We start from the raw sequence: 20,488 nt of genomic DNA on the forward strand, positions 1-20,488 counted from the left end.
ACAGTAATTTCTTTGTATGAAGTATGTTAGATCCTCTGGTCTGCAAAGCTAATGTTCAAATAATCCTATTTAATTCTGCAGGGATATGGTTTCAAGCCAAAATATGATGGTGATGATCTTACCTACACGGTGAAGAATTTGAGGCGTAGTACAAAATATAAATTTAGGGTAAGATTTTTTTTTCATATGTTTGGGCACCAGACTAGTTTGAGATTGACTTAGAAGTGGGGAGGGCCTTTTTTAAGGAAAACTGAATTTTATGCCAGTTTCTTACTACTTGAATCTCCTAAAACTGTCAGCTGAACACGTGCATTATTGTTTCTGCAGAAGCAATAAGAACCTCTGCAAGGGTATCATGCAGTTGCAGATATCTTGAAATTCCAAGTCATAAGTACATGTTCTTAGCAGCTGGGTTTTTTTATTTGGCTGGTTTGTTTCATATACATGGGTGATAATACTTTGTGTAGCTATGGGTTCTTTGATAGTAAACACAATGAAAGTGTTAGGGTAAGGAGCCGCCTTGATTAAAAAAAAAAAAAGATAGTAAATCATCCGTATTGCCATGGCCTGTTCTATTAAGCATGAGGGCTGAACTTTTAGTTCAGGAAGAAGTCTGGCCTAACTATGAGCTTTTGGGTGTGGTTAAAAGGTGGAAAGAAGCATACTGGCCATGAGAAGGTGATCAAATAGCCATCAAGGACTACAAGAACTTTTCCAGGACAGGCAGAGTTGAAGTCAGGAAGGCTTAGGATCACCTAGAACTGAAATTGGCCAAAGATAACAAGAATGACATAAAATGTTTCTTCAGATGTGTGAGAAGTAGAAGCACAGGGAAGACATAGAGAGGCCATTCCTAAACAGGGCAAAGAGGCAAGTTACTAATAATGCAAATAAAGCAGAGATTCTTAATACCTTCTTTGTTTCTGCTTTACCAGCATAACTGGACCCCAGATCACAGGATAAGATAGCAGTGACAAAGCTGGGGTTTGGTCTCTTGGAAGGGCTCAGTCCACTTATGGATGTAAAGGGAAGTGGCTGACATTGCCACAAGACCCCTATGTATAACATCTGAAAAGTGATACATGTCAAGGGATATCCCTGATGTCTGGAAGAGGGCAAATGGAATACCTCCCACCTACAAGAGGGGTCCAAAAGAGGACCCAGGGAACTACAGGCCCATTAATCTTACTTCAGTCACTGGAAAAGAAATGGAAAAGTCTTCCTAGGAAATATTACAAGCAGGCAGTTGGGAATAGCCTACACCAAAAGTAAATGATGGCTGGCAAGCCTGATCATGTCCTGCATCAAGGTAACACTTCCAGTTGGTCCAAAGAGACCTGTGTTTTTTACCTGAACTTCAGCACCATTCAACAGTTTCCCACAGTCTTCTCCCTGGCCAAACTGGCAAAACACAAAGGGTAAGATGAGTAGAAAACTGGCCAACAGGCCCCACTCAGAGGGCAGTGATCAATGGTTTCTAGTTAGGCTGACAGCATGTCTGTATTAGGAACTCTTAGGGATAAGAGGCCCCGTGCTGCTCATTTTCACAGCTGATCTTGACAATGGGATTGAAAGCACCCTCACCAAGTTTGCTGATGACATCACATGGAGTGGTCAGATGAATACATCAGAAGGCAAAACTATCTTACAGAAACACCTGGACAGACTAGAAGAGTGAGGTAGCAAAAACAATATGAAGTTTAACAAAGACAAGTACAAAGCTCTGCAAGTGGTCTGCAATAACCAAGGAGCCCACTATAGGCTAGGAGCAGCCTGCTGAAAGGGACATTCAGGCAAACTGGATCCTGGGCTGATTCAGCAGTGGCATTGCTAGCAGAGATAAGAAATCTTCCTTGTATTCAGCTTGTGTCAAATGGCACTTGGATAGCTTTGTCCAGTTCTGATCCACACAATTCACAAAAGACAGGCAGAGTGGGAGTTGGTCCAAAGCTCTCTTGTGGAGAGTTGGTCCAAAGAAAAATTATAAAAGGGCTGGAGAACCTGCCTTATAATGAAAGTCTAAAGGATTACATATTACCTGATTGGAGAATGCTCAAATGGATGTCATCACAGTTTGCTAGCACTTAAAACCTGACTACAAGAGAGGAGGGAGGTTCTCCCTTCGCAAGGAACCACCTGGAGATGACAAGGGGCAAGAATTGCAAGGTGCACTGGAAGGGGTTTCATCTTGGTATAGGAAAGAAATTTTCCACAGTGAGATCAAGTAATCACTGGAGTGACCTCCCCAGAAACGTGGTGAAGTCCCCATCACTGGATGATTTCAAGATATCACTGGAGAAGGTGTTAGATAATCTCATCGAGGCTCACTTTGCCCTGAAGGGTTGGACCAGGTGATCTTTCAGGTCCCTTCCAGCCTGGGCTATTCTATGTTCTGTGTCAGTCTTGAATAGTTACTTGAGTTTTGGAACAAAGCTAAAGATGTGTCCCACAGTATGAATCACAGAATCATTTAGGTTGGAAAAGACCTGTAAGATCAAGTCCAACTCTTAACCCAGCATTAAACCATGTCCCTAAGCAACATATCTGCACATCTTTGAAATACCTCCAGGGGTGGTTACTCGACCACTTCCCTGGGCAGCTTTGCCAATGCTTGACTGCTCTTTCTATGAAGGAATTTTTCCTAATGTTCAATTTAAACTTCCCCTGGTGCAACTTGAGGTACAGTCAAAATAACCTCATCTTGCCTTTTTCCTGCAAGTGAAAAATGTTGATAGCTGTTGTCACACATACACCTAAAATACTATTTCTTAAGGAAGAATTGGGAACTGTTGAAGAACAGCTTCTCTTTGCAATATGAAGGAAATAGTTTGAGTTGATTGATTTGAGTTAACACTACAGCATGTAAGTACTCCTTTTCAGATGATATTTTACACTTCTGAATATGATTTTGTTGGGGTTTTTGCATAAACTTAGTATTAAATAATTTAAAATATACAGTGCATTTCTAGCATTATTACCGCTACACGTGAACTAAAGAATAGCCCATTGTCTTGAAACTAGCTTTTGCAGGACATGACCATAGTCTTCCTTTGAAAGTAATACTACACATTAATTATACTGATTACTAGTAAATGTATAGTTATTTAAACATCCTAAGTTTCTCATTCAAATAAACTCCAATGATTATACCCTGTTTTTATTAGCAAAACAATAAACAGAAGTCTCTGTTCACCCATTCGTGGACCATAAAGGAGAAACAAATGTTATGTTAATCAGGTCTTTAATTTTTATTGTACAGGGGAAAGACTTAATTAGTAGTAATATTCTTTAAGGCTTTTGAAAGAAGCTTTATAACCATTTGAAACCATATTATAATACGTAAATGCTAACTGCCTGTTTAACTTAATTTGTAAGGGCACACAGACAACCAGATGATTATTAATCTTGTAAACTGTATTGGGAGACTTAATGTCTGAGAGACATGTTAGCTTGCATTTCCTCTTCTCAGTCTGTACTAACATCACTGCTGTTATTTTGATTCTGCTCATTCTTAAAACAGATCTAAAAACTGAAAAAAACTCTTTTCCTTTTTTTCTTTTTTCCTAGGTGGTTTACCTTTTTACTAAACTAAAAAGTACAAAGTAAAGAATAGCACAGATTTGTTTTCCTAGAGTCACAGAAAAGTCTAGGTTGGAAAAGACTTCTAGTGGTCATCTGGGTCAAATTTGTGTAGAAAGCTTAGGTAGTTCAACCCTGTCCCAGCCCTGTTGAGCTGAGATTTCAGTACTTCCAGCAAGGACAATTCAACCACTTCTTTGGGCTGTCTGTTCTAATAGAAATTAATTTCTTATATCCAGCTAGAATTTCCCCTAGCACACTATGTCTGCTGGCTCTTGTCCTGTCATTACAGATCCTTCGGAAGGCAATGTCATCTCTTCTGTAACTATCTCTTAAGTATTGGAAGGCTGCAATTAGATCCTTCCCAATGAAACTTCTTTTTACTCAGGCAGAATAAAAGAAAGCTTTTTTTTCCAATGTCATGTTCTCTAACCCTCTGATCATCATGCCCTCTTGATCATCATTGGCCCTCTTCTGAACTTTTTCCAGTTTCCCAGTGTCTCTTGGACTGGGAGGACCAAAACTGGACAGTATTCCAAGCATGGTTTTAAAAGTGCTGAGTAAAGTGACATAATTAAATCCTTTGTTCTGCTGGGAAAATTCTTGGTGATGCAACCCATGAAACCATTTTGCTACTGCCAAGATGCTTTGCTGATTCATTTGGCTTGCTGCCACTCGAATCCCAATGCCCTTCTCAGCAGAGCTAAAAAAAGAAAAACTGGCTGGAGTGAGACCCCAGACTGCACTGGTGCTGGGAATATTCCATCCCAGGTGCAAGACTCTATCTTTTGTCCAAAGCTCGTGCAGTTCTTGTTCATTCAGTATTTCAGCCTATCAAAGTCTGTATAATGGCTCTTCCCTCCAGCATATGTTTATATTATCCTAGTTTGGTGCTATATGCAAATCTGGGAGCATCACTCCTGTCACCCAGATCACTTCTAAAGATAACGAATCTGACCTTGGATTGGCTGCTGAGAAAATCCACTCATGAGCAGCTGCTAATTTGCCTTCAAATCATTAGCCAACACCCTTTGAGCCTGGCATTTTGTCAGGTTTTCTACACCCATCTTGTGGTCCATCTGTGCTATCTTAAGCAGCTTATCTATGTATATGTTGTGGAGATGACACTAAAATTAGGGTAGATGATGTCCCCAGCTGTCCCCCATTTCTTGAGCAAGTTGTTTGATCATGGAAGCACTCAGGTTGGTTAAACATGATTTACCTTTGACAAATATAATTCCTTGTCCTTCATGTGACTTTCATGACAGCCTTTTGCCATAATGATCCTTGGGACTGAAGAGTTTATAAAATCCCTTTGATGTTGTTAATACAACTTACCCATATAAACACTTTTTTTATCTCTGAATGTGTTTATATAAAAGAAGGTCCTATACTAGGATGGGAGGGATTTTTTTATGGATCTGGCTTTTTCTGGCAATTTGCATGCATTTATAATTTCAGTATAGTGATTGTCTAACTATGGGACTAATTAAAATGTAAAATGAATGTATATAATAACTTTAGTTCTTGTGCTAATTTATTATGTGTCTATCGATATATACAATATGAATTAATTTTTCCTTACCAAAAACAGTGAATAGCATACCACTATCCAATGCATTCATAGTATTTTATATATATTTACAGGTCATTGCTTATAACTCAGAAGGGAAAAGCAGTCCAAGTGAGACAGTGGAGTACATTACTTGTCCGGACAAACCTGGAGTACCTTCAAAACCCACAGTGAAAGGAAAAATTCATGCACAAAGTTTTAAAATAATCTGGGGTAAGAATGTTTTCCAGCTCTAGAATATTTCTTCTGTATTTTTAATATATATATCATATATATAATTTTTTTTATACAGGAGTTCAGGTTTTACTTTAGTAACACTTCACTCAACCAAGCCATTATGATCCATTTACGTGGAAAAATATTGACTCAAAATACTTAGTGTGGCAATATAGCTAATAATATGGGAAGGATAATATGCTAATTGTAATAGGGACTGTTATTGCAATGGACTACAACACTTTAAAAAGTGTGATTAATCAATGCACTAAGTTCTGTTTCTCTGGCACAAAAAGTAGGTGCTTGACATTCTGGGTTGTTATTGAAAGAGAAGATGGAAGTTCAGCCTGTATCTTCAAGCTATTTGGTTTTGGTAGATAAATTTATATCTGCTATGGATGTTGAGAAACTTTTCCTTAAGCTCAGGAATTTTTAGCCTTATGCTGTAAAATAGAAGGTTAAACAGTACTGTGCGATGCAGTACTTTAGCTTAAAATCAAACAGTAAAAAATTACATTTATTGTCACTTCTTATCTATTTCCATTTACTAGTGTGTTTAATTCTTCAACATCAATAATAAGAAATTTACTTGTAGCGTATAAATAGTACTCAGCAGGTCCAGTCTTGCATTTTCCCAGAGTGCTTTGCTACATCAGGACCTGATACCTGATCTTTTATGTACAATACATAACGTATAAAGTTTTTAAAAATACCTGATTTGTGTATCAAAAGCAACCTAAAATATCCATTTATATATAAAATTTTTAATAGTTTTGATTTGGAACAGTGATACTCCTTCTATGTGGTAATTAATGTGACAATTTTATTTTTTATTTGGAGTAATTTCCTTCCAACCAAAGAAGTGCTATCTGCCATGTAATTCTCATTTTATATAGCTGGCATTTTATGATACATAACCCTTGCCTAAGAGCCAACATAATTTAATCCATCCATAATGTGATGTTTAGACAGGAGTACTCTTCTGTGTTGAATTATAATGCTGTGTTTATATTTGTTCAAAATGTTGTTTCACATTATTTTAATTTTGCTGTTTCCTAAGTCATCTTTAAGAATCAATATTAGGATTGTATGTCAAAGAAAGGTCTATAGATTTGTATCTTGTACATGAATACTGTACCAAGGAGGATAGTGCACTCAATTTCTAGTGATATATTAGAAGTTAAGAGATAAGTTTTCAGCTTAGAACTCTTGATTTCTCTTCTGTCTCAAAATATTTAGGTTTTTGAAATTCTGTCCTTAAATAATTTCAAAATATTTTTATATACAAATCTGTATGATCATTTTTCCTGTCTGCAGTCCAAATTACAGGACCATTAGAGTCTGCGTCCTTGAATCCATGCTCAGGCAGCCTTCCACAGCACTTGAGACTGAAATGTTTGCGGTGGCATCTCCCAGGGGGGATTTCCTTGTCCCTTTTCCTGTGTAGAGTGTACAGAAGGGCTGAGAGCTGGCTTTCACAAAGCAGGGCTTGGAGTGATTTCCCACTGCCCTGGACTAGGATGCTCTCCATCTAAATAAGCACTCATCTCCAGCTGTTTGTTGGTTTTGCCTCCCCAAAAGCTATAACACCATTTAACTTAACTTGCTTAGTTGGAATATTGCTATTTTTTGTAGATCCACCAAAAGACAATGGGGGAGCAGCAATAAATACGTATGTTGTGGAAATGTCTGAAGGCTTAAGTGGTAAGTATTAGGATCATACATTGGAATTCACTTGTGTGGGGGTTTTTTTCTGTCTCTGTGTGCATGTGGGAAGAATAAAATGTTTATTATGATAGGGAAAGTTATTGCCATGGACTGACATCAAAAAGAAAATAGAGACATATTGATGCTTGTACACAAGAAATTCTTTTTCTCTGATTTAGAAAAGAAAGACGCCACAAAATTCTGTGAGGCAAGAGATGCTTTTTGTTTAACTTACTAATTAGGTCTATTCAGTTTTGGAAATGAAATTACATATTTCAGACATTTTAGGGCAAGAAGACAGGGACATGTACCTTTGTTGTCTGCATGGCAGATGAAAGAAAAACTTGTACTCCATTTATCACTATTAAAAGAGAACAGTGATGCAGCTGGGATAACTTTCTGCTGTTTGCTTTTCTGTTCTTTCATACAGAAAACGAAACTGACAGTATTTCTAAATTGGACATAAACCTATCTTGCTAAAATATTTAAAAATCTTGATCTCTTAAGTAGCCTGATTGAGTTCAGAAACAGTCACATCAAGAATGAAAGTTTAAACTTTTCCCAAGCCTTGTCAGGTGAAGACAGCACTGTCCCCAGATACGACAGGAGCCCTCTCAGGGCTCTTAGTTGTGCTTTCCTCTCTCTGTCATGTGCCATGAGTCACATTAAGTCACTTTTGGAATGATGCACCCAAGCGTTTCATGCAGATTTAGTGAGTTGTGCATTACATTTCATTCCCAGACCTCTAAGTTCTATGGTGTATTGAGTTGTTGGAGATTTAATTAAAAGTCCCCAGGTTCCCTGCTTAATCTTTTAAAAAGAGAGAAAATGCTAAAGAGTTTCTGGTTTAAGAGTAGGAAATAATGGAATCAGAATTTCACATGCTTCTGGGCCATTTAGGAACACAGGAACAAACTTCATAAATTGTAAACTATAGTTACAGCCTGCAAAATTATAATGTAATTTGAAGTTTGTTTTCTGTGAAAAATTCTACTTTTCTATCTTTCCTCTTTATTTGGTTATGATGTTGAATTTGCTTGCTGACCCAGTATGTTCTCTTCTAGTTAAGATAAATACCAGATAAGGAAGCTATTTCATTTCAGCAGACCTACACCTAGGAAACTATTTTTATGAAATTATAGGATCTTCCAGGAAATACAAAGCAGTCTCAATTTCTATTTTTTTTTTATTAAACATCAGGGACACACTTATTTTAGTGAAGTTAGGGTATCTGCTGTGGCTGGTACTGAAGTGTGGCAAATTGCACTTTGGTTCATTACACACTTATTCCTAACCTTTCAGGAAACAAATGGGATACAATATACAGCGGAGCCGCTAGGGAACATGTGTGTGACCGACTAAATCCAGGCTCTTCCTATCGGTTACGTGTATATTGCGTTGGGGAAGGAGGACAAAGCACGGTAATATCAGCTAATATTTTTATTAAATAAAATTTCTGTCTGTAAGAAAATCTGGTCCAGTAGATATTTAAGCAAGTATTGTGCAGAAGTGCCTAACAAAATAGCCATAATTTAGAACCTCAGAGAAGTTCCAGTGTTGCTGCACAGTGGTTTGAGTTTCTGCTCATTTGTTAAAGAAATATATCTGTATATTCTTTTCTGATATTATATTTTGTTTGACATGATTGTCTTTTTTACAGAAACGGATACTTTTCCAATGTAATACATTTATACAATGTCATTCATTAAGGCCTAACCCAATACAGCGTTTTAAGAAGGGTACTTGAGAAGGCTCCCCATGGAATTGGTCACAGCACCAAGCATAACAGAGTTCAGGAAGCACTTGGACAATGGCTTCTCACATAGTGTGATTCTTGGGGCCAGGAGTTGGACTTTGATGATCCTTGTAGATCCCTTCCAACTCAGAAGATTCTGTGATTCTGTGAATTTAATGTAGTTCCAGTAGCCAGTGGAGTACCTTGTCTGAGTAGCCAAGCCACCCCAGCAGGGCAGGGGAAGAAGTCTTCTCTCAGGCTTTACAGGGTTATGCTTCCCGTGCTCTCTCATGCACAATTAAAATGTTTACATTGTCCTACTTTTCAGTATTCCCAAATAATTTGCTGTGCCATACTATGCTCCTTTATACACACAAAATACATACACGTGCACTGTCAATTCTGTGGTGTAGTTCAGTTGCCAGTACCAAAATGTCTTGCTGTATTGGTTCTCCCTTCTCAGCAGCAAGTGTAACAAAGCCAGCCCTGGCTCTCTGCAGACTTCCAGCAGGGCTTTACTATCAAGCTGCTGTCACAAAAATCTCAAAGCCTTCCATTCTTGGTGTTTGCCGTTTCTACCCAGCCCTGCCTTATTGCAATGAAATAAATGTATGTACCCTTCCTCCAGCTAGAAGTCTCCTGCAAAGATAACCTTGACTACAGAATAAATCCCTTGCCTTAAGGAATACACCTGGCCTTAAGAATAAATCTGGACTCCTTCAATGCTGGGTTGGCTGCAGTGCTTTCTCAGTCACCAGAGAAAGCACAGTCACAAGTCTCTGGAGACTTTAGCTCTGCCAATCTATGTCCCTACAGCCCAATGCCACGATTTGAGAATTAACATTGAGTACCGAAGAGGAAATAATTTCCAGAAAGTTCACATACTTTCTGAAGGTGTCAGAAATCAACACAACTGTGAAGAAATATGTAATTAACTCTTCTACAGCTTCCCATGAACATATGCAAAACATTCTGCCTTTTAAGTAGCAGCAATTGATCAATGCAACAGTATGTTCAAAGGAGCTGAAAAGCAGCAAGATCACCAGTCCACTCTTCCTTGAGTATACATAGAAACCAGTTGTGAAATGAGACTCTGAGATTCATTTTTTCTGTAAACCTAAAGGCTTTCCAACTTCAATTTGTTCTGTATCACACTGAAGCTAATAACCCCTCATTGTCTCTGCTCACTTCTGTCTGCATCCAGAACAGTCAATGCCATCTGCTGCATCTGTTATTATGTTCTTGGGTAATTTTTGCCCAGACTTCAAATCAGAGGTGGAAACTTGTTGCAGATCAGGTATTGCTAAGCAATGAAAATGTTGAAATCTCTTTTTTTTTTTAATCTCTTCTGATTGACACTTAAACCAACTTTTGCTTTCTGAGAGGTTCTACCACAGAAAGGATAGAACCCTTAAAGTAAGGGTTTAGAACTTATTAGACTGCAGTCTGATGCAAAAGAGAATGAGTTTGCATTGAATAAGTCACATTTCAAGCATCTGTACTAGGTTTCTACTGATAATTAACCACTATTTTTAATTCTACTCCTTGCATGTATACCAAAATACAAAAGCAAATTTTGCATATTTTGTGATTATTTTGGCATGGTTTGAGAAATACATATCAGATCACTTCAGCATCTTCACATATTTGAAGATGTCATTTAAAAAGGGGAAGATCTTGTTTTTGACTCAGGTATTAGCCTTTACTTGTGGCATAACTGATAGTTCCTGTTTTGGCCTGGATAACTTCATTAATCTATCTTTCTTTTTTAGGTATCTGATTCCTTAGTGGTGCAGACACCAGCAGTGGTTCCTGGTCCATGCCAGCCCCCAAGGCTACAGGGTAGACCAAGAGCAAGAGAAATTCAGCTGCGCTGGGGTAATTTCATTACAAGTGTTAGAGATTGTAAGGGATCCAAATGTGTTACATGTTAAAATTAAATAAGCTTTTCTTTCTTTCTTATTTTTAGGACAACCTCAGGTAGATGGTGGTTCACCCATTACCTGTTATGGTCTGGAAATGTTTCAGGCAGAAAGTGATGAACACAGAGAGGTTTACCAGGGTTCTGATGTTGAGTGCACAGTGGGCAGCCTTCTTCCAGGGAGGATGTACAGCTTCAGACTGAGAGCAGCTAACAAGGCTGGGGTAAGGAGGCAGCCTGAAATTAAATTCATTCCAGAGACTGCAATCACTATTAAGGATTTTTTATTTCAAAAGAAACATTTAATAGTAATTTTTAAATTAGGATTTCCTAATGTAGAGTCATTTGAGTTACATAGCTTATTGTTTTGTGGCAACAGACGGTTAAACATCAGTTTATAATGAAGGGGATTTTTAGATGAAGGGAAGAGAAAATAGCTCATTATGTCTTTTATCTGAACAGTAATATTAGGAAATCATTAGGAAATGCTATGCACCTTATTAAAGCACTGTTAACAACTTCACTATTCTCATGTGAAATAAGGTAGCAAATTATTTTCTGTATACAGGTTTTTAAATTTATTGACCTTTATTTTTATAGCTGTTGGTGTTCAGAACACAATAATGACTCTCCATTTTTATATTTAGTTTAACTTCTGACTACATGTTCTATCAGATAAAATACTAATTTCCCTATTTGGAGAATTAAAGGTGTTTAAATCAACTGTTGCTGTGGAACAAGCTTTATTTAGTTATGTACCCAAAGTTCTAATTTGTTCAGTAATGTTCACTTCACTAAAAACTGTCAGAATGAGTTGACACTGTGGAGAGGTCTGCAGCTTAAGGCTTTAAAGCAGTATCCTAACTTTTATCTTCCCTCCACCCTTCAAAGAATGGTTCATAGTTCAGCAGTTTTTGAGTCCTTTTTCTTTCACATAGGTAAAAACAGGCAGTACCAATTGTTTTATATTCCAGTGCAGCCATCTTGTATCTTTAGAATAAGGCTTTGGATAGTATTTCCCTGGTTTTCCCAAGAGTTTGAAGTGTCAAATTTATTCACATTGCATTTGCTGAGTGAAGAAAAATGTATAGCTGTTCTGGAGACTAGTCAGACACTGAAATAAATCCTGAATCCACAGTCCACAGAAATTTATTTTATAAACAGATAATACAAAGTTTCAGGTTGCTGTTGCATGTCCCTACTATGGTAAACTGTTTTTTAAAAAGCAGTAATTTCATTCTTACAATATAGTTGTATCAACTCCCTTTTTAACAGTTTGGACCATACTCCGAAAAATGTGAAATAACTACAGCACCTGGACCCCCAGATCAGTGCAAGCCCCCTCAAGTGGCATGCAGATCTTCTGCCTGTGCTCAGGTGTCGTGGGAGGTAAGAATGCCATGGTAACACCTGTCTTAACATAATGGTCTTCTGCATTTCTGAGTTCAACTTGTAAAGTCTAATACTGTATTTTAATCATTTTACTTGTAAACAAAACATACCTGATTATCCAATAGGTAAAACCTTAGTCATTCATCATGCCATTATGATGCAGCATCAAGTTGGCAGGCTGAAGGTACTGGATCTTATTGTGATCTTTTTTTCAAAAGTTTTGCCACAGCTGCAACTTTGCATTTCTGAGTGACGCAGTCTCATCTTAAAATTTTTCTTTAACCTAGTTATAGTTCCTCAGAGACAATGTATCCACATAATACAGTAGATTATTGTGCATTTCTTGGCTTTATAATCTGATTTAATTTTATATAATTACATCAGTTATAAAGTAGCAAAAGCCTCACAGACTTCCTATAAACCCATAGTATTTAGATACATGATTTTAAAAAATGCAATAGATAAAAATTAAGCTTGTAAAAAGAAAGTTTCTATCTGGAAATACTCTTTAAACACAGCCTTTTTAGAGGCTTAGAGATGGCGTGAAGTATCTGAGTTACAGAACTGTACAGAAAAAAATTAAACTGTTTTACTTGGAAAGTAGTATTCATGCTTCCTACTGGAGGAATATCAGAGGAGTACTCCTTAAATATCTACAAGGCAAAGCCTTTTTAAAAGAATACCATAAAAAATTCTGGTAGAGTTAATTTGAGTGATATTAGATGTCTGTTTTACAGAGTCACACAGTAATTAAGGCACAAGTAGACCTCTAGATGTTATTTAGTTCAACCTTCTATTCAAATAGGTTAAGTTTCTCAGGGCCTTTCCCAGTGAAGTTTTATTTATCTCCAAGAATGCAGCCTAGTAAAACTGTCTGGTTAAACTGTAGGATTTTTCATTATGTAGGATTTTCTTGGTTTATGTCTAGTCAAAATACCCTTTAATGCAAGTCATGACTCTTGACTTGGCACTGTGCCATCTTCAAGAAGAATTTTTGTCATAATGTTTGTACCCTTAAATTACAGTAAGTAATTTAAGGCAGCAGTAAGATCTTCCCTTTGTTGGATCACCTTGCTATTAAGTAAACTTTACTTTTTTGTTGTGTGTTGCACTCTGGCTTTGTGACCCTTTGCTGGACCTTCTCCATTACATCAATGTCCATCTCCTTTTGGACATCCCAGGACAGGGACATGGTACTGGAGATGCAGCCTCACAAGAGCTGAGGGGAATCATTATTCCTTTTACCCTTCTTGCTGCTCATTTGCTAATACAACCAATATGTAATTCACCTTCATCAGACACACACTGTTGATTCTTACTCAACTTTCTTACCAGGGCACACAGGGGTTTTTTGGTAAAGGTTGCTCCTCAGCCTGTACTTTTCTGAATCAGTCCAGGATTTTGTCTTTGCAATTGTCTTAGTTGAACTTGCTGAAGTTTGCATCAGATTCTGCCTGTTATTTGTATTGTATTAAACTAAAAATCAGCAAAGAAATGGGAGGATAAGAATCCTCTGGAACAAAAACAAAATATAGATCTGGTGAGTTTGGTTGATTTTTTTTCTCCTGTCAGTATATTTAACTTTTAATTATTGATATCCACTTTAAAGGTACCAGTAAGTAATGGAGCTGATGTCACGGAGTATCGACTGGAGTGGGGCGGTGTGGAAGGATGCATGCAGATCTCCTATTGTGGGCCTGGGCTCAGCTGTGAAGTGAAAGGGCTTTTGCCTGCCACCATATACTATTGCAGGGTTCAGGTAAAGATGTAAAACTATTGTTAGTGAAATCTGGAAATAGGAATTGACTGCCATAAAAACACTGTCTACTTTGGATTTGCAGGCAGTGAACGTTGCAGGTGCAGGCCCTTTCAGTGAAGTAGTAGCATGTATGACTCCAGCCTCTGTACCTGCAGTTGTCACCTGTCTTCATGGACTAAGTGAAGATGAAGTTGAAAGTCCACACTATTCTCCTTCCACATGCCTTGCTATAAGCTGGGAAGAGCCTTGTGACCATGGATCTGAAATCCTTGGCTACAGCATAGACTTTGGAGATAAGCAGCCAATAACTGTTGGGAAGGATCTGACCTATTTCATAGAAGGCTTACAGCCAGATACTACCTACAGGTATGTGATGCACAGCTAATTGACAGCCTACTGTTTCCTTCCACAAGAGCAGATGTTTTGCTTCCTGTATTTTTTTATTGTCTTCATTATTATTCTCAGACACATTAGTGCACAGTCCTGGAGCAAAAAGAAGTTTTGCAGTGACGATCATCATAAATAGATGTGCTATTTTTATTTTCTTTCAAAAACAATTTATGTTAGTTTATTGCAGTATTGTTGTATCTGTCTGGTTAACATGTCAATTTAACTAAAGTCACATCACATATTCAGATTCATAACTGGTTTTGGACTGGTTTCTTCTCTGTTTGAAAATGTAAAATCCATCCAAGAAGGACTATGTTCTGTCTGATCTAATTGCAGTTCATTGCAATTTGCAATGCCTTATCTGCAGAAAAAGTGGAAGCCAGCATGAACAGTATCAGTTTGAAAGATCAGCCAGCTGTGCGTCTCTTTTGAAGTATTTTAGTTGCTGAACTCATCCCTTATGTTCAGTCCAAGGGTCATTGAAAAATATAAATGCAAAAATCAGTAGTTTTGCCTGAAGATACTACATCCCTGTTACAAAAACATGTCCTCAGTGTTAAAGGAGAATGTCAGTCCCACTGAAGTCAGACTCTTAGCCCACTCTGACTTCAGTATAATTTGTACATTATCTGGCTACGCAGTTTTCTGAATCCTTAATTACTCTTTTATGGCTTTATGTCAGAATACAGTGTTTCTGTGTGCCTTATAATTATTTAACAATAATGTTGGCAATCTGAAGAGCTGTTGCTCTCTGTGTCAGTAGACTGAAAAAAGAGTCACTTCCATTGCAAAGGTAGGTCTATACTTCTACCCATGTAAGTTTTTTTCCAGAATACACTGTCAACTCCTTGTGCAAATAAAAAATTGCATGTATTAACCTTAGTTGTGGGCTGTAATAAATTAGCATAACGTTAAATATTACTATAGTGAAGGAGAAATATTTATTCTTTAGCCTGCAAACAATTTGTGTTTCCATATTTTGCAGTTGTGTGGTTGACTGTTTCAGAATTTAATTACTGTGTTTACTTTTTTCCAGTTACCTAGATACTATTTTGGACAAGCAGATGTTAAGTCTGCAAAATTAAATTAGACACATTTTGCTCCCTGTGGCTACCTGTGAAATACATAAAGAGCCTCTGTTGTCGGGTTTTTCCGTTTCAGAAATAAATGTCTTGGCTAAGTCTTTTAATTCTTACTTACAAATCTAATGCCAGCATTGTCTTTCTTGGAGTATCAAAGGAAAAGCAAAACGCTACCTTATCCTTGAGTATCAAGTTCTACAACTTCCTCAGCTCTGTGTCTTTGGCGACTTTTGGTTTCCCCTTCTCCTTTGCAGGCAGACCCAAGAGGGCTTGTGTTTGCAAGTGCCCAGAGATGTGTTACTGGTGGAAACAGCAAGAGAGGTGGCTGGGCACCATTGCTTAATTCTCACATGAATATGTTCTGTTCAGAAAAGTCCATAAAAATGTCTGTTAGTCATCCTTGAACTCACCTGATAAAACGGTCACAGATATGGTTTCCCCTCTTTGGGGTTTTGGGTTTTTTTACCTTCCCTCATCACTCCAATGTGGCTATCAAAAATTCTGGTTCAAGGCCTGCACAGTCAGAAAGATGGACCACTCTCAGTAACTCACAGAACTTTTTTATCTTTTCACTAATGTGAATTTATTTTTAATACTTTTATTTCTAATCTGGCCAATTCCTTAGAATGTAAGGAAAGTGATACACCTGCATATTCTTGACAGTCTATCAAAACATAGCACTGATAAAAGTCTTCATTGTAGATAGAACCATTATTCTCTATTTAATGAGAATGGTGGATATGGCCAGTTATTTTTAGAATCTAATTTCAAGTTAATTTATTCTCTCTTTTTCCAAATGCTAGGGTACGAATTCAAGCCCTAAACAGTCTTGGAGCAGGTCCTTTCAGCCACACCATAAAACTGAAAACAAAGCCTCTCCCGCCAGATCCACCTCGCCTAGAATGTGCTGCATACAGTTCTCAGACTCTGAAGCTGAAGTGGGGAGAGGGAACTGCGAAAGCATTAACTGATTCCATCCAGTACCACCTTCAAATGGAGGATAAGAATGGAAGGTTGGTTTTGGCATTGCTTTAATCTGCCCAGTGTCTCTGTGGTTGGATGCTTGGGAGATGACAGCAAAGGGCAAAATTCTTTGTGAATTTACAGCAGATGTAGGAGGTTGTCTCATCTGGTAAGGCGAGAAGGGCTCTAGTGTTCTGTGCCGAGAAGTACAAGGTAAAAAAACTTCATTGTTTTTTATGTACAGTTCAACATGAAGAATTTAATGCAGTGTTCAGTACCAGCACACTTTTCTCTCTCACTTTTGGTTAAATATTTTGTCAAAGTAACAAGTTCAATCTGTTGTGAATTTTATATACTTTATATCAGAAGGGATGAATTCTTTACTCTCTGTTGCCTTATATGCAGTTATTTTAGTGGAAATTAATACAAATTATTATTTTGAGGAATCCCTTGCCTCATGTTAAATAGAATGTCAGCTGAGGCAGTACAGCAAGAGCCCTTGCCTAAATGGAAAGATGAGCAGTACTGCTACAGAGTGCTCCATATCTGATGAGTAGCTTTACCTTGACAAAAAGATAAAAGATATCTACTATGTGAAATTGCTGTGCTGTAAGGAAGAAAATAAACTACACTCTTTAACTGGAAAGAAATTTATTGCCAGTACCAAAGATTAGGTCATGTGCAGGTACCATCTGTTCTAAAAAAGACAAGAAAAAAACGAAGTAGATGATAACCCCTGCAGGAACAGAGAAATTTGTGCTGTGCCCTGGAGACACCAAAGCTGAAAATCAAAGAAGAGTTGCCATGATCAGTTGGTGCAAGAATTGCCACATGAAGGAGAGTGGTCAGTGTACAAAACTCTCAGAAACAGATCTGGTGTGCACTACAAGTGTGACTCTGCCCTCCTGTGCAGGTCTGCATGAGCCCATCTCCAACAATGATGTACAAGAGCAAATGGCACTTTGTCTAGGTGTAGTAAGGGAGAGTTGCAAAGGGGCAAAAAGCTAAAATCTAGTTACCTAATTTTGAAAAGCTAAAGATGTTGGAGGAGTAGATGGCCAAGGAGAAAAAAATGCAGCTCATTGAAAGACACAGCTGCTGTCTTTTCCCATTGTTCCAAATGCAAAATAGTTTCTTAAAAGGCTTAGGAACATTTGGTAAGAGAGAATTTGTAGTGTTCTTTGTGTAAGTGATTTTTACTTCAAAGACATGAGAAATAAAAACTTGCCCCTGGAAAAGGAGCTTACTGTTTTATAGCAGCCAGAACACTGTTTAATTCTGAAATAAGTGCTTCTGGGCTTTTCATTAGATTCTGGGAAATTATGGGAACAGATTTCAAGGCAATACTTTAACTGTTCCAGAAGTCCTTTTCTGTGTTCAAAACAAGCTACTCATTCCATTTTCAGGTTTGTATCCTTATACAGAGGACCATGTCATACATACAAAGTTCAAAGACTCAGTGAGTCAACATCATACAAATTTTGTATTCAGGCATGTAATGAAGCTGGCGAAGGTCCGCTTTCTCAAGAATATATTTTCACTACTCCCAAATCTGTTCCAGCTGCCTTGAAAGGTAAGGGTGCTTCTGTTTTCGTTAGAGGGGTGGAAGAATAGCAGGTTGGTTTTGGTATTATGTTGTATTTGGGATATTGAGAATACTAAGCCCTTTTCAAGTGCAGGTAGGGATAGTGGGAAAACACTCCTTTCATGTAATTACCTAAAATATTCAGTCCAAAAATGAAAGACTTGGGGTTTATGCATTCTTCGACATAAGAAGTTTGTACTTCGAATTCCCTGCTTACCAGGAGAGTGGCAGGTTAAGGTGAAAATGCTTTCTATCATGTTTAGAATAATATTAAGCATTGTTTGGGGTATTTTTAGTACATAATGCACACTTACAGTCACAAAGTTTTATTTGCTTTCTCTTGGATGATACCTAAACTAGGAAAAGAGGCCTATATGAATTTTTAGTTGTTGCTCCAGAAAACACTGGAGGAAGAATAAATTTGAATTTGAATCTTTTGTTTCTCTGAGACAAAACGGGAAGTAGAATATAGAATTTTAAAGGTCATTAGAATATGACAGTATGTGAGGGGGAAAGCAGAGCTAGCTGTCACTTTTATGCTTCCTTCCTTCAGCACCAAGGATAGAGAGAATAAACGATCACACTTGTGAAATCACATGGGAGGTTCTGCAGCCCATGAAGGGTGATCCAGTTATCTACTGTCTTCAGGTCATGGTGGGAAAAGACTCAGAATTCAAACAGGTATGATGTGTTTAAGTTATTGCAGTTTTCTTTGATTATTGTTTGTGATAACTAGTTTAGTAAAATTAGTTGACATTGGATTTAGTAAAGCTTGTTGTGTTCCAGTATGGTTTAAGTCACCACATTAACTTTTTGTTACTAAATAATAGAAGATAGTATCTCCTAAACCCATCTCCTTTATCTCCGAGGGAGAGTCTGCACTAAATTACAGCCTCTGTGGTTTACACTGATGTTCACTAAATACAGCTTGACACATCAAGTGGTGAGGAAGTCATCCACTAATGGAGCCACTGACAAAAAGAAACCTTTTACCTAATGGTACAGAATTAAGACTGGGGAGAAAAGTGGCAAAGGGTTCTCTTTGCACTAAGAGCAAAGAAGCAGTTTGAAATGCCAAGGTACAATTTATCCTGCATTCAGTACTAATTTTGCTTCCCAGTTTGGATTTTTTTTTGGCTTCACAGTTTATAAACTGCCTGATATTTGACATGAAATTAGGCTTGAAAACTGTTTCATGTTGTTAAGCCAAGGAACTTCCTTTCCAGGACAGAAAGAGTTAATTATAGTATATTATAATTTTATTATAGTTCAAATAAGTTTTGCCTGTGTTTTGGTAGATTATAGGCCTAAATATTTTCATAACTTTTAGTGTAACACTGTTTCTTATGGCCATTTGTTAAATTTTTCAGTAAAAGATGAACCATAAACTGAGATGTCTTGCCAGGTGAATATTCTTTTTTGTAATTTCAACATTGTAAATGCAACATTAGGTATGTCAGGTGTAGTCTGTGTTGCTTTTAGACACAGAGTCAAATAATGCTTTGATTATCAGTGTGTATTGCCAAATGACCTGGGCAAGAAAATAAAGTTTGCTCTTTGAGTATGGTAATAACAAAAGATTGAGGTGTGTGGTTACTTTCGCCTCTGCAGAGCAGTCTAGCATAGTAAAGTAGAATAAAATGAAAAGACTAATTTGCAAAAATTAAAATTGGAACAATCAAGAAATAAGCAGTATGAAAATAGCCTTTAAGACACTTTGACATGATGGTGGCAATTTTATTTGACATGGATAAAAAATAAGCCTGCATGTCTGCTCTAAGCTGTTTCTGCTATTTTGCTGCCAAAACTTCACTCTTTTCCTTCTTTCTGATCCGTCATCCAAATTGCTCCCTCCATCTACAGACAAAATAAGTTAATAATGTGCTATTTGAGCTGTATACACCAGTCAAAGATCTTAAAGGGGTTAGGAAGCAACCATATAAATACCCCAGGAAACACACTGGAGGGGAAGGCAACTTCTGGCAAGGCACTGGGGACAAGCAGCTGAGGACGGTAACCCCTGCCATAAAGCTGGCATAGCTGGAGTAGGATGTGTCAGTGGCTTGTTTGTTCACTTCCAAATGTATGATCCAAATTAGCAGAATTTCGAGGAAGCTGCACTTCCGATGGCCTGCCCTGCCTCAGAGAGAAAAGTCTCAAGGTAATATTCAGCTTGTCAGAGAATTCTAAGTGTAGCCTCAGGCACAGCAAGAGCTCTTCAAACAGCAGAATCACAAGGGATTTCCTGTTTCTTTACATTTCTAGTTTGCATTTTCAGTATACAGTCTAACAGTATGGTAACTTTCAGGAAAGCTCCTGATGATGTGATATTTCTGTTTTGTGCTACCAGTTAAAATAAAGCAAATCCAGGTATTTGGAGGTGGGAGGGCGAAGGAGCTTAAAGAGAGAAATCAAATTGCGCTGTGCTACCCACCTAATACCTCCATACCCATTGAAGTACCTATAACTGCACCCTTGTGAGGTTTTGTTGGCTTTGACAGAACCTTTACATAGCTGCAAATTTAATTAATTTGAGAAACTGGAATTTAGATTTTTACTGAATTAGGCACTACATGCTGAAGCATT

General features: G+C 37.6%; 1 protein-coding gene across 7 annotated transcripts in view; it reads left to right on the forward strand.

Moving 5' to 3' along the window:
• Positions 1-20,488, forward strand: part of FNDC3A (fibronectin type III domain containing 3A) — a 113,225-nt gene that overhangs the window by 89,851 nt on the left and 2,886 nt on the right. For all 7 annotated transcript variants that reach the window (XM_058844679.1, XM_058844670.1, XM_058844688.1 and 4 more), the window contains 12 exons: positions 82-168; positions 5,227-5,365; positions 7,004-7,072; positions 8,378-8,496; positions 10,583-10,688; positions 10,780-10,955; positions 12,007-12,120; positions 13,733-13,882; positions 13,965-14,248; positions 16,158-16,367; positions 17,724-17,890; positions 18,456-18,583. In XM_058844679.1, coding sequence (XP_058700662.1) covers positions 82-168; positions 5,227-5,365; positions 7,004-7,072; positions 8,378-8,496; positions 10,583-10,688; positions 10,780-10,955; positions 12,007-12,120; positions 13,733-13,882; positions 13,965-14,248; positions 16,158-16,367; positions 17,724-17,890; positions 18,456-18,583 — 1,749 coding nt within the window. The remainder of the gene's footprint in view (positions 1-81; positions 169-5,226; positions 5,366-7,003; positions 7,073-8,377; positions 8,497-10,582; positions 10,689-10,779; positions 10,956-12,006; positions 12,121-13,732; positions 13,883-13,964; positions 14,249-16,157; positions 16,368-17,723; positions 17,891-18,455; positions 18,584-20,488) is intronic.

This window comes from Poecile atricapillus, chromosome 1, assembly GCF_030490865.1.
Source record: "Poecile atricapillus isolate bPoeAtr1 chromosome 1, bPoeAtr1.hap1, whole genome shotgun sequence".
In the NCBI taxonomy this organism is placed as follows: Eukaryota; Metazoa; Chordata; class Aves; order Passeriformes; family Paridae; genus Poecile; species Poecile atricapillus.